At 43.6% G+C, this 12,906-nt stretch overlaps 2 protein-coding genes across 8 annotated transcripts in view; both read left to right on the top strand.

Moving 5' to 3' along the window:
- Positions 1 to 12,906, top strand: part of EFCAB6 (EF-hand calcium binding domain 6) — a 251,139-nt gene that overhangs the window by 110,750 nt on the left and 127,483 nt on the right. For all 7 annotated transcript variants that reach the window (XM_047868126.1, XM_047868128.1, XM_047868127.1 and 4 more), the window contains 2 exons: positions 3,835 to 3,945; positions 10,560 to 10,665. In XM_047868126.1, coding sequence (XP_047724082.1) covers positions 3,835 to 3,945; positions 10,560 to 10,665 — 217 coding nt within the window. The remainder of the gene's footprint in view (positions 1 to 3,834; positions 3,946 to 10,559; positions 10,666 to 12,906) is intronic.
- LOC125171061 (cyclin-C-like) lies at positions 6,857 to 8,900 on the top strand. The gene has a single exon (XM_047868133.1). It carries the CDS (start codon positions 6,928 to 6,930, stop codon positions 7,735 to 7,737), a length of 810 nt encoding a protein of 269 aa, XP_047724089.1. The 5' UTR covers positions 6,857 to 6,927; the 3' UTR covers positions 7,738 to 8,900.

Raw genomic sequence — 12,906 nt, 5'->3', positions numbered from 1 at the left:
TATTACTGTTTCGCTTTAAAGAACTAGAAATAAATTTAGAAGATAAAAAGCCAAAAAAAATAGCCTTTTGTATTTTTTTCCGATATTTACCATTTCTGACACTTTTCTCATTCTTTTCTGAAGAGTCGAGGTCTCCATCTGCTATCATTTCCCAGCAGCCCGAAGAACTTCCTTTACCGAGGCACCGGTGTGCTCAAGACGGGTTCCCTTAGCTTTCTTTTATTTAGAAATGTCTTCTTGTACCCTTCATTTTTGAAGGATATTTTCTTAGATGAAAAAGTCTTGGGTGAGTTCTTTTTCTCTCTTGGCCCTTCAGGATGTCGTTCCACTTCCTTCAGCTTCCATGATTTTGGATGAAAAGCCATCTGTTAAAATGTCCCCTGAATGTAATGAGTAATGTTTCTCTTGTTGCATTCAGGATTTACTCTTTGAATTGGACTTCGTCATGTGCCTTGGCATGGCCTTTTTCATGGTATTCTACTTGGTGTTTGTTCAGCATCTTAATCTGTAAATGGATATCTTTAATCAAATTTGGGGACATTTTGGCCTGTCGTCTCCAAATATTCTTTTCTGCCCCATTATTTCTCTCCTCTCCTCCTGTGATTCCAATTGCGTGTATGTCAGACTTTTCTCCCTAGAATGTTCCATCTTCCATGGAAGTTCCAAAAACTTCCATCTGGGTTTTTTAATATGTTCTATAATTGCAGATTCTGTCCTCAACTTTTTGAGTATTAAATCATGAAGACTCTAAGTTTTGTTATCATTTTTTCGATGAGTATTGTTTCTTTTGTTTTCGCTAGGTGGGTGTCTTGGTTGGACTCAAACTTCATATTCTGTTTCTTGGGTGGCAGCTCTGATCTTAGTTCAGATCTTGGTGTTTAGCTGAGTATTACGAGAAGGTTCTGATCATGTGAGATTCAGAGCCAGTCAGAAATGTGGTAGGACAGAGCTTGGGGAATCCCTCTCTGGCTCTTTTTCTTCCAGGATTTCCCCCTTCTCTCTAGGGGTCTTGCCTCACCTGGGTTTGGTCTTCTAGTGTTCCAGGCCATAAAGGCTACTTTTTTTTTTTTTCGGGGGGGGGGTACTGGTACCCTTGGCAACCCTCATGCTACAGCACCTAGCACCAGGCTGAAAGCATTGAACATCCTCTTCACAGCTCGACTCCTCTCAGCACGGAGTCCCAACAGGAGTTGGGTTTTGCCGTCCCGACATCTGTTCACCCTGTAGTGCTTTTAGGTAACTGCTTTTGGTATTATGCCCAGAGCTTGTTGTGACTATCTGTAGGAGGATTAGTCCAGTAGGATTGGACTCCTCCATTACTGGAAGAAGAAATCAGGTTTTAGTATTTTTATATTAATTTGTATAAGTTCTTTATGTTTTAAGAAAATCTGCAATTTGTTATGCATATTTATGTTACATAACTTTACAAGTCTGGTTTTTTTTTTTTTGGCCTTTTTTTGGGTGGGGGGCGTCCATTGTGGTGCTTGAACTCATGACCCTGAGATCAAGAACTGAGTTGAGATCTAGAGTCAGATGCTCAACTGACTGAGCCACCCAGGCGCCTCTGGTTTTTGGCTCTTAAGTTTTATTTCAATATTTCTGGCGTACGGAACTTTTTTATGCTGATGGCATTGAATAGGGAAATTTGTGGTTTTCCTTCTTAAATGTTACTTAAAAACCCATTCCTATTCAAATACCAGTTGAATATAGACCTAGATTTTCCTTTGCTAGTGGTCCTTGCTTTTACGTTTCACTTCTTCACTTATTTTGAATTTATTTTAGTATAGAGAATGGGGTGAATCTGATATTTTCCCCAAATATCTAATGTGATATTTTTCCCAAAGAGCAAGTAATTTCCTACACATAGCGTATGAAGCTGATTGCATTTAACAGTAGACCCAGTGTTTCCATTATAGAAAATTAATTTCTAACCTGCTGAAATCTAAGGTGGAAATATATAGCATTAATAAACTCTATCCAGGTTGTGGGCAACGTGAGGAAGGAAGGCCAAGAATGAAAGGCGAAACTTTGTTTTGTATGTGAACAGCAAGGCATTAGACCACTGTCGCAGTCTCCTTCTTAGATGTTGTCATGTATACACAATGAAAATCAATCCATCAGTATCTCCCATTCTCATGAAAACATATATGGTCCTAATAGCATTTATCAAGCATTGGGTGCTATAATCATAACATGACCCAGGTGCTATGCAAGTGTTAAATGCTAATAATACTAATTCTTAGTGACAAATGCTCATAATATTAATCCTTAGTGACAGATGCTAATAATACTAATCCTTCATGATAAACGCTATAAAGGAAGGAGGCAGAGTGCTATGGGACAGGCTAACAGGGCAAAGAGCCCTGGTTATGGACCTCCCAGAAGGCTTCCCTGAGAAAGTAATGATTAAGTTGAGCTCGAAAGAGGAGTAGAATTAAGAATGGGACGTATGATGAGGAGTGTGGCATTGGTCAAAGGAAGCAGCAGATATAAGGGACCTTGGGCAAGGAAGAGCATAACCCTGAACTGAAGGGCCACACAACTCCGTGTGTGTTTGCGTGTGCACACATGCACGCTGGTACTTTCTCGCGTGGCCCGCGTCTGATCCACCCGAGGCCAGTTTCCTTACAGCCACTAGTTTTGGCCGTCAAAACAGGGTAGTCTGTCTTGTGGCGTTCCCCACTTTTGCATCTCGTATCTGCCGTTGAAGAATCTTAGCCCAAATTCTTTTCGTCCCCCCGTCATGGAAGCGTGGGTGATGCTTAGCGGCTGGGTCACATAGACAGTAGGGTGGCGTGTGTGATGGGACACCTGCTGGTGATCCAATACTGCAGTAGGGGCTTTTCGATCTAGTAGCTTTAATCCTTAGAGCAACCCTCCCCGAGGAGGACGTTATGCTCATTTTATAGATGAGAAAACTAGAGCATCAGAATAGTGAGCAACGTGTCGGAGGCCACACGGGTAGGGAGTGAAGGAGCCAGGACCGGCTGTCTGGTGTGTCTGCGTTCCCGTCAGGCGGCCCCCGCTGGCACCTTGCCTTTCCGAACCCCTGGGCCCGAGTCACGGGGCCACGCTGGCTTTGGTAGTTTCCTTTTCAACAATTTTCCAGTTACTCGTTCCCGCTGTGATTTCGCGTCTGTACTTGTTTTCAGTTGCTGCCGTGACAAAGCAGCACAAGCCGAGTGGAAAAATGCAGAGTCCGTTTCTCGCCTTTGCGGCCTCCTAGAGGCACCTGCTTCCTGGGCACGCGGCCCTTCCTGCGTCTCCAGTCACCTCCTTGGCCCTTCTCCTGTCCTCACGTCTTTTTCTGGCTACAGCTCGGAGAAACTCTCTGATACGGAGAACTCCTGATAAGATCGGCCCACCGGATCCCTGGTTAGCCTGGGTACCCTCCCATCTCTGCACCTGTGCCTTAATCACATCCTCACAGTCCCTTTTTGCCACCTGAGACCACACTCACAGATCCCGGGGATTAGGAAGTGGATGCGTCCCGGGCCTTTACTCTGCCTCCCGCGGTGACTGAACTCTCCAAATAGTGACTTTGAAAGAATTATGTCATGAACATGAGAATCAAATTCCTTTGTTTCTTCCTTCAACTGTATGCTACCTACCGCTAAGGGAATACAGGAACAAGGAGCTGTAGCGTCAGTTTGGTTTTCCTTGCTTTTTTAAAAGTCAATTGGTAGTACTATTTTACTAAATTATCTTGTTTGTTTGCCTTAGATTTGAAACTTCACCTAAATTCATTGCTGCACTCTTCAATATTAAACATCTAATCCATGAAACATTATAGGAAAAATATTTACAGTAATATTTTTACTTTTTTAAATCCAGATTTGGACTTAAAACCACCGCTAGAGTCAACTGGAAACAATTTCTAACCTCATTTTATGAGTCCCAGTGGTTGGAAGTCAACAACACAGTTCCCCCGACCGAAAGAAACAGGTATGTGGGAAAACAAAAACAAAAACAGAAGAACCAAATTTCAGCTGCACCTATTATAATCTATGAGAATATCTGCATTACTTTTTCTTGAGGTTTTGAATCACAAATTAGTCTTCATGGGATAATTATGAACCTTGACATAGGGATTTACCATTCATCAACTGTCTCCCATACAGGCATTCTTATTTCAGATGGCCTTAAACTATAAGATGGGTATAATTATTATTCCAGTTTCTAGATGAAAACCTGAGACTATAAGGGTCTTAACTCGACCTGCCACTGAGTGAGCACGGTGGAGGCGGAAACGGAGACTGAGTATTGGACGTGCGCACATCAACGCTGCCAGCGTCACACTGAGCTTTGCGTGTGTTCTTGGGAAATTGTGTAGAAGCATGTTGTGTTAAGTGTTGCACAGAAAGGAACAATCCACATTCATTTGTCTCCTGACCACTATGCGCGGTGCAGTTATCGTGGGTCAGGGGGATTTTTTGCCCCGAGCGCCATTATTTCTGTTTTCATTCTAACATCTATTACAACTTCAGATTTACGTATCACGTAAATTGTGGTGGGGCCGAAAATGTAAAGCAAGTACTTAATAATATGACATTTTAAAGTTTAGGCTTTTGCTCTAAGAAGTATTTTGTTTACGTGAATGTGTATCCTGTATGGATCGCCCTATATACATTTTAAGGGAAAAAAACCAGGCTTTATAATCTCGGCACGTTCATCGAAAGCACTATGCTCTGTTGCAAAGTAAAATATGAGAAAACTAGAGCATCAGAATAGTGAGCAACGTGTCAGAGGCCACACGGGTAAGGAGTGGAAGGAGCCAGGACCTGCTGTCTGGTGTGTCTGCGTTCCCGTCAGGCGGCCCCCGCTGGCACCTTGCCTTTCCGAACCCCTGGGCCCGAGTCACGGGGCCGCAAAGTTAATTCCCATTTCACTAGGTCCGCTCTGTGTCTCAGGGATTTATGAATATTTGACGAACTGCCCTGGTTACTGGCCTTCCAGGTAAGCTTGGAAGCGAGCACTGGCCTTCTAAGCTCCCTCCCCACCCCTCCACCCCCCACCCCGTTCCTGGGATGCAACTCCGTGAGCCTATTTCTTAAGGGAAGTTACTTCTGTTTTTTGCGATTTTCTTGACTGAAAGATAGGAAAGAATTAAAATGTGAGTTTCATTGACTTTAAAACAGTGATTCTCAGGGCACCTGGGTGACTCGATTGGTTAAGTGTCTGACACCTCTTGATTTCGGCTCGGGTCACTGTCTCAAGGTCACGGGATCAAGCCCCACATCACGTTCTGCGCTGACAGTGGAGAATCTGCTTGGGATGTGCTCTCTCTCTCTCTCTCTCTGTCTCCCTGCTTCTCTCTCTCAACATAAATAAAGTTTAAATAGTGATTCTCGACTAGGGGCAATCCCAGCCACCCAGAGACGTTTTTGGTTGTCACAGCTGGGGTGGGGGCGCTAATGATATCTAGTGGGCAGTGGCCAGGTTTGCTCTAAACATCCCACAGTGCCTAGCACGGTACCCCCTGTCCCACCCCCAATACACACCAGAGAACTCCCGGGCCCCCTTGTCGGTGGTACTGTATAAGGTGATGATTATTGCAGAAGCATCCATTCATTCCTGTGCCAGTGATCTTTCGAAAAACCAGGTTGCAGTAGTCACATGAGCAGGACTGAGTCACAGACTCAGGAATTCTGCTACTTTATATATTTCTTAAAAAAATTTTTTTTAGTGTTTATTTTTGAGAGAGAGACAGAGTGCGAGCTGGGGAGGGGCAGAAAGAGAGGGAGACACAGACTCCGAAGCAGGCTCCAGGCTCCGAGCCGTCCGCATAGAGCCCGACGCGGGGCTCGGACCCACGAAGCGCGAGATCATGACCTGAGCCGAAGTCGGACGCCCAACCGACTGAGCCACCGGGGCGCCCCTACTTTATATATTTCTTAGAAATGGTCGTAGGTGTGTGTGTGTGTTTCTGTGTTTTTGTACAGCTGGAGAAAGCTAAGGTGGCTGTGTAGATGCAGCAGTAAACCCCCCGCCCCAAACGGATGTGAGAATTGTTGAGCTGATTCACGATCATTTTTTTTTTTTTAATTTTAGAAGGAGGGAAAGAGCACAAGTGGGGGAGAAGGGCAAAGAGAGAGGGAGAATCTTTTTTCTTATTTATTTATTTATTCATTTATTTATTTATTTATTTATTTTCAAGTTAGCTAACATACAGTGTAGTCTTGGCTTCAAGAGTAGAACCCAGTGATCCATCTGTTACACACAACACCCGTGCTCGTCCCAAAAAGTGCCTTCCTTAACGCCCATCACCCATTGAACCTCTCTCCCTCACCCCAGCCCACCCCCATCAACCCTCAGTTCTCTGTATTTAAGAGTCTCTTGTGGTTTACCTTCCTCTCTGTTTTTATCTTATTTTTCCTTTCCTTCTCCTATGGTCGTCTGTTGAGTTTTTCAAATGCCACGTATGAGTGAAATCATATGATATCAGTCTTTCTCTGACTGACCTATTTCATTGAGCATAATATCCTTCAGTTCCACCCACATTGTTGCAAATGGCAAGATTTCATTCTTTTTCATCACCGAGTAATATTCCATTGAATATGTATACCATGTCTTCTTTATCCATTCATCAATTGATGGACATTTGGGCTCTTTCCGTAATTTGGCTATTGTTGATAGTGCATCTGTAAACATTGGGGTGCCTGTGCCCCTGCAAATCAGCATTTTTGTATCCTTTGGATAAATTCCTAGTAGTGCAATTATTGGGTCACAGGGTAGTTCTATTTTGAATTTTTTGAGGAACCTCCATACTGTTTTCCAGAGTGGCTGCACCAGTTTACATTCACACCAACGGTACAAAAGGGTTCGTCATGAGATCCAGGAGCGCAGTTACCGGGCGGGCTGGGTCTATGGTCGCTCCGCGGGCCGCTCCGCTGGCTGGTGCTTTTTTTTCAGGGCAAGCTGTGTTCCATGGCAGGGAACTTTTGGCAGAGCTCCCATTATTTGCAATGGATTTTGGATAAACAAGATCTGTTGAAGGAACGCCAGAAGGACTTAAAGTTTCTCTCAGAAGAAGAGTATTGGAAATTACAAATATTTTTTACAAATGTTATTCAAGCATTAGGTGAACATCTTAAATTAAGACAACAAGTTATTGCCACTGCTACAGTCTATTTCAAGAGATTCTATGCCAGGTATTCTCTGAAAAGTATAGATCCTGTATTAATGGCTCCTACATGTGTGTTTTTGGCATCCAAAGTAGAGGAATTTGGAGTAGTCTCAAATACAAGATTGATTTCTGCTGCTACTTCTGTATTAAAAACTAGATTTTCATATGCCTTTCCAAAGGAATTCCCTTATAGGATGAACCATATATTAGAATGTGAATTCTATCTTTTAGAACTAATGGATTGTTGCTTGATAGTGTATCATCCTTATAGACCTTTGCTCCAGTATGTGCAGGACATGGGCCAAGAAGACATGTTGCTTCCCCTTGCATGGAGGATAGTGAATGATACCTACAGAACGGATCTTTGCCTACTGTATCCTCCTTTCATGATAGCTTTAGCTTGTCTACATGTAGCCTGTGTTGTACAGCAGAAAGATGCCAGACAGTGGTTTGCTGAACTTTCTGTGGATATGGAGAAGATTTTGGAAATAATCAGGGTTATTTTGAAACTGTATGAGCAGTGGAAGAATTTTGATGAGAGAAAAGAGATGGCAACTATTCTTAGTAAGATGCCGAAACCAAAACCTCCTCCAAACAGTGAAGGAGAGTAGGGTCCAAATGGAAGTCAGAACTCTAGCTACAGCCAATCTTAAAACATTCCGAAGAATTCCGTAGTGGACCAGTTGGAAATAAACCATTGGACAGATTTCAGTTATGTCTTCAATGGAACACAAATGAAAATGAATAGCTTGTTTCTGTCAAGCATATTGGGAAGTGATTTTATTTTTGCAAAATAAGTTTTACCTTACCTTATTTGATTCTAGTACATAATTGATTGAAATCTCTTGATTATAAAAGTTTGGAAAGGTTCTAAGGGGACCTACAGACAGACATACATAGACATTTCAAAATTAATAACTTTTGATTAGTATAATTTTTCTTAATTTGGATAATAGAAATTATAGCTTTTTATTAAGCCAGGAAACATGAAGCATAATTTGTCTAAAATTCTCTTTGGTCATTGAAGGACCAAAAAAAAGACATAAAAAGTCAAATATATGAGGGTTTTTTTCCCTCCTTAAGTTAAACTTTAAAACTGTATTTAAGGAATCAAATCTTACAAAATCCTGGAAGATTTTGGTAACGATATTGATAATTTCAGGGAAATTAATCAAGTACCTATTGATTTAAAAGTGTATTTTATTCGTAGTTTTAGTATCTTGCCATGGAAGATACTAGCCCAGCCTAGCAGAAAAGTGCAATATGTATAGCATACTTTGACATTTTAAAAGTTATATTAATTCCATAACCATTTTGAAATGCTGGGCAAACTTAAAAAAAAAAATCCTACATGACCTTATTTGCATTTGATTCACAGTTAATCAGGCATTTTGAAAGTTAATTGGATAAAACACCATGATATGGTTGAAATTTGGTAACATTTTAATGTTAATTTTTACTCTACTGTGAAAAGTTTTTATATGACATACACTCCCTAGTTTATTTTTGTGTCTTAGTGTGGATTTACAAATTTACTACAGGTATCCTGAGCCAGGAACACAATCAGGTTTCAGGCCAGTTTGATACTGGCCATTCTTAATTCTCATGAGTGTAGGACTTGGACAAATTGTTATGTCAGTGGGACTGTGCTGTCTGTGGAACTTAATCATTTTCTTCAGATTTGAAGGAGAGTGATGAAATTTGAAGTCATAGGATACTGATGTACAATTTAAGGATTAAGTTTTTTTATAAATCAATTGTGAACAATGGATTATTAAATTACGTGTTGACTTCCTAGTATGAAACTTCAAGAATAAAAGTAATGTTCTCCAGTTAAAAGAAAAAAAAAAAACAAAAGGGTTCGTCTTTCTCCACATCCTCGCCAACATCTATTAGTTTTAGCTATTCTGACTGGCGTGAGGTGGTATCTCATTGTGGTTTTGATTTGTATTCTCCTGTTGCTGAGTGATGTTGAACATTTTTTCATGCGTCTGTTAGCCATCTAGATGTCTTCTTTGGAAAAGTGTCTATTCATGTCTTTTGCCCATTTCTTCACTGGATTATTTGTTTTTTGGGTGTTGAGTTTGATAAGTTCTTCATAGATTTTGGATACTAACCCTTTATCTGATATGTCATTGGCAAATATCTTCTCCCATTCCATTGGCTGCCTTTTAGTTTGTTGATTGTTTCCTTTGCTGTGCAGAAGCTTTTTCTCTTGATGAGGTCCCAATAGTTCATTTTTGCTTTTATTTCCCTTGCCTCTGGAGACATGTCAAATATGAAGTTGCTATGGCTGAGGTCAAAGAGGTTGCTGCCTATTTTGTCGTGTAGGATTTTGATGGTTTGCTGTCTCACGTTTAGGTCTTTTATCCATTTTGAATTTATTTTTGTGGATGGTGTAATCAAGTGGTCCAGGTTCATTCTTCTGCAAGTTGCTGTCCAGTTTTCCCAGGCCATTTGCTAAAGAGACTGTCTTTTTTCCATTGGATACTCTTTCCTGCTTTGTTGCAGATGAGTTGACCATACATCTGTGAGTCCATTTCTGGGTTCTCTATTCTGTTCCCTTGATCTATGTGTCTGCTAAGCAGCCTCCATCCTCACACAGAGCCCAGCTCAGTGTTCAGTCCCATGACCCTGGGACTGTGACCTGAGCCAAAATCAAGAGTTGGTCACTTAACTGACTGAGCTACCCAGGTGCCCCTCATTCTTTTTTTAGTGGGAAACATCATCCCGTCTAACTGAACATTGAAAAGCAGAGGCCGACAGGGGTATCTGTAGGTTTGTATTATGAGATTCTGCAGCCCCCTTCTGATCAGAGTCCAGGGTGAAGTCGGCTTTGATTTCTGAGTGGGGTGGTCATAGGCCTTCAGGAACACACGTCCAGACTGATGGACCTGCGCTCAGGGGACGGTTGCGAGAGGCAAGAAAGGGAGAGAAGAGGGCTCTGATGATGTTGGTGGCCGTGGCCATTGTCAACAGGGAGGGGGACGTTGTTAAGGTTGACATTCCCACCGTTTTAACATGGGAAGTGTGTGCCCTCACTTACCGTGTGGGTGAATGTGCCTCGACACGCTCCCCCCTATACACAGGGAGGTGACAGTCTCAGCGGTGATCGTGATCTCTTTCCTGGCCTCTTTTGAGACCAGGGGCACAGACTGGCGAGACAGCTAGCCACGGTTAGCTGGTATGGGAAATGGAGAATGATGGGACAGCAAGGCTGATGGCATCCACACCGTCTCCCCTATCAGGTACCGCACTGCCTGAGCGACCAGTGGGCCCACACAAGCACAGTACACTTTCAGGAAGAAAAGCCATCCACTAATAAAGCATTGTGATGGCTGTAAGTTGCTTTTTTTTTTTTTTTTTTGCATTAAGGAAGAACAGAGTTCAAGAGCGTAACCTTATTCCTGTTCTTCTCTTCATCCTCTTGTAGCATCACTTCTAAAAATCAATCTTGCGAGGAAAACATTATCCCCAAGTTATCTAGACACGAGGGTCACTCTGCGTCACTGAAGAAAGCACTACTGAACGCCAAGACCGTAAGATTTCGACCCCCTTCCCTGGTGAAAACCTCACTGTTTCTCAGAACGAGAACACTCAGACCCAGGCTAACAAAAACTGTATTTTCATCCATTTACCCAACCAACACACATGTTTTGAACTCCTGCTATAAGCTAGCAATTGTCCCGAGTGCTTAGGGATATAACCTCACTCCTGACCTCAGGAGCTGGCTGGGATTGGGAGGTCAGATAACATAAAATGTCCTGCACCGAGGTGAAGGAGATGCCAGGGGATGAGAACGGCACATGGCAAGGTTGGTGAGGGTGCACTGTCTGCTCACCACTCACTGCCTAACGAGTAAGCCGGACCTGTTGAGCCTTCCTCACCCCAGCCCAGAGGGTGTGGGTTCGTCACAACGTGTGGCCCATCACAGGAACGTTTTCTTAGTTCTAAAGAGCCTATTTAATGGTTTAATTATGCTGCGGAAGGCGGCTAATTCATGAATTTGTAACTCGCTTTAAATATTAGCTCCTGTCCCACCTTAATGTGTATTTAGAAAGCAGCATTTGGATACTTTGGAAACGTGCAACATTTTCCCAAGTTGGCTGCTGACTTAGCACATTCAACAGCCGAATCCAGTAAACATGGAGGAGTCCAGTGACTTGCTTTGCCTCAGACTCAGATGTGACTGTGTGCAGAAGAGGAGACACTTGGCCTCGGCGCGAGCCTTCCTGCAGGGCGGCTGTAGGGCAGCGTTCTGGGGAGGAGCCCACGTGGCCTGGAGGCGGACCTCAAGGTTCAGAGGTTTGCTGTCTGTACTGGAGACTGTGGTTCCTCGTCTCCGTTGATCTAGAATGCCGTTGCTTATGGTTTCTGAGCCTAGTGTAGACGCGGAGATTTGGGGTTCTGTTTTCCTGGGAGAGGGGAGCATTTTAGCTGGCCTGCCTGTTCTAAGTAATCTTTAGAACTAGATGACCCTGGTCTCTTACACTGAGTGAACGATGATAATGCGTGCTTACGTCGTGCCGGGGACTGTCTCCTGTGACTTACCCGTCTTCACTCGCTTCCGCCTCTCCACACCTCTGTGAGGCAGACACTATCACGATCTCCGTTTAAGCCTTTCCCTTTGCCCTCATCTGCCGAGGAAAGGGAACGGCAGTGTTAAGTATCCGGCCTGAGGCTCCCAGCTCGTGAGTGGCGGGGCTTGACTCAAACCAGCTGCTCCAGAGGGAGGCCCACTGCAGCCTTGGGCAGAGCCGCCTGCGAATGTGTCGGCTGGGCCTCCTCTTGGACACAAGTGAAGGCTTTTGTGTGTTTACCCGCCTCAGCGCCTAGTGGTCCATTGACGTAATTTAATTAAAAATAGTGAAAGCTCATCTCCGTTAATGGAGGGCTGTAATAACGCCAGCCACTCCAAGTATGGGACTATTTAGCGGTCATTGATGTGCTGTTTCACAAACAGAACCGATCAACGAACACGCAGGGGTGAGGAATCGAGTGCCTGCCCCACGCTGGGCCGTGTGTGCCGTGGGCGCTGGCACTGAATGCACAGATGAGTGACGCAGAGGCCTGGCCAATGATGAGCTCACACTCTGGAGTGACACACGACAGCAGTGAGCGTCTGATGCTTAGAGTTGCCGGATGCCAAGTGGGATTTCCGACCCCCACCCCCGACCACCATTTGCCGTGGTCTTGGGCACGCTCTGGAACCCGGAAGGAGGCAGGCAGAGGGAGAGAGCCAGGAGTAGGCAGGAGAGGGCATTTTTGCCTGGCTGCAGAGGACAGCGGTGGGAAGCACGTCCCTCTCCTGCTGTAGAGAGGGATGCAGAATTGTTACAGAAAGAAAGGCAGCTTTACGTCTGCTCCGACTCATGCCTCCCAAGTAGCTGTGTGCTCTTTCCACACACCATCACCTTCCCTCTGAGTGACCCAGTCACCTCGATCACTTGTATTGAAACCTGGCGTGGCTCACTTTCTGTCACCCAAAAACGATTTGTACCCTACGTGTTTATCCACCCTTGTTTTCAGTGTTGTTTGCAGCCCACGTGATTTTCTCGGTAGAAAGTCCGAAAGAATCTTCCAGAACATACTAGAATTAATAACAGAAGTTAGAAGGTCAGTGTTCAAACATCAATAGTATTTCTATAAGCTGCAGTAATCAATTAGAAAAGTAAACTTTAAAATACCATTTCTAATAATTTTATTTAAAAAAATCAAATGCCTAGAAACATAACCTAACAAAAAAAAAAATGAAAATTCTCTACATTGAAGACCACAAA

Source organism: Prionailurus viverrinus, chromosome B4 (assembly GCF_022837055.1).
Source record: "Prionailurus viverrinus isolate Anna chromosome B4, UM_Priviv_1.0, whole genome shotgun sequence".
NCBI classification, from domain to species: Eukaryota; Metazoa; Chordata; class Mammalia; order Carnivora; family Felidae; genus Prionailurus; species Prionailurus viverrinus.
This window is presented reverse-complemented; position numbering and strand designations above follow the sequence as displayed.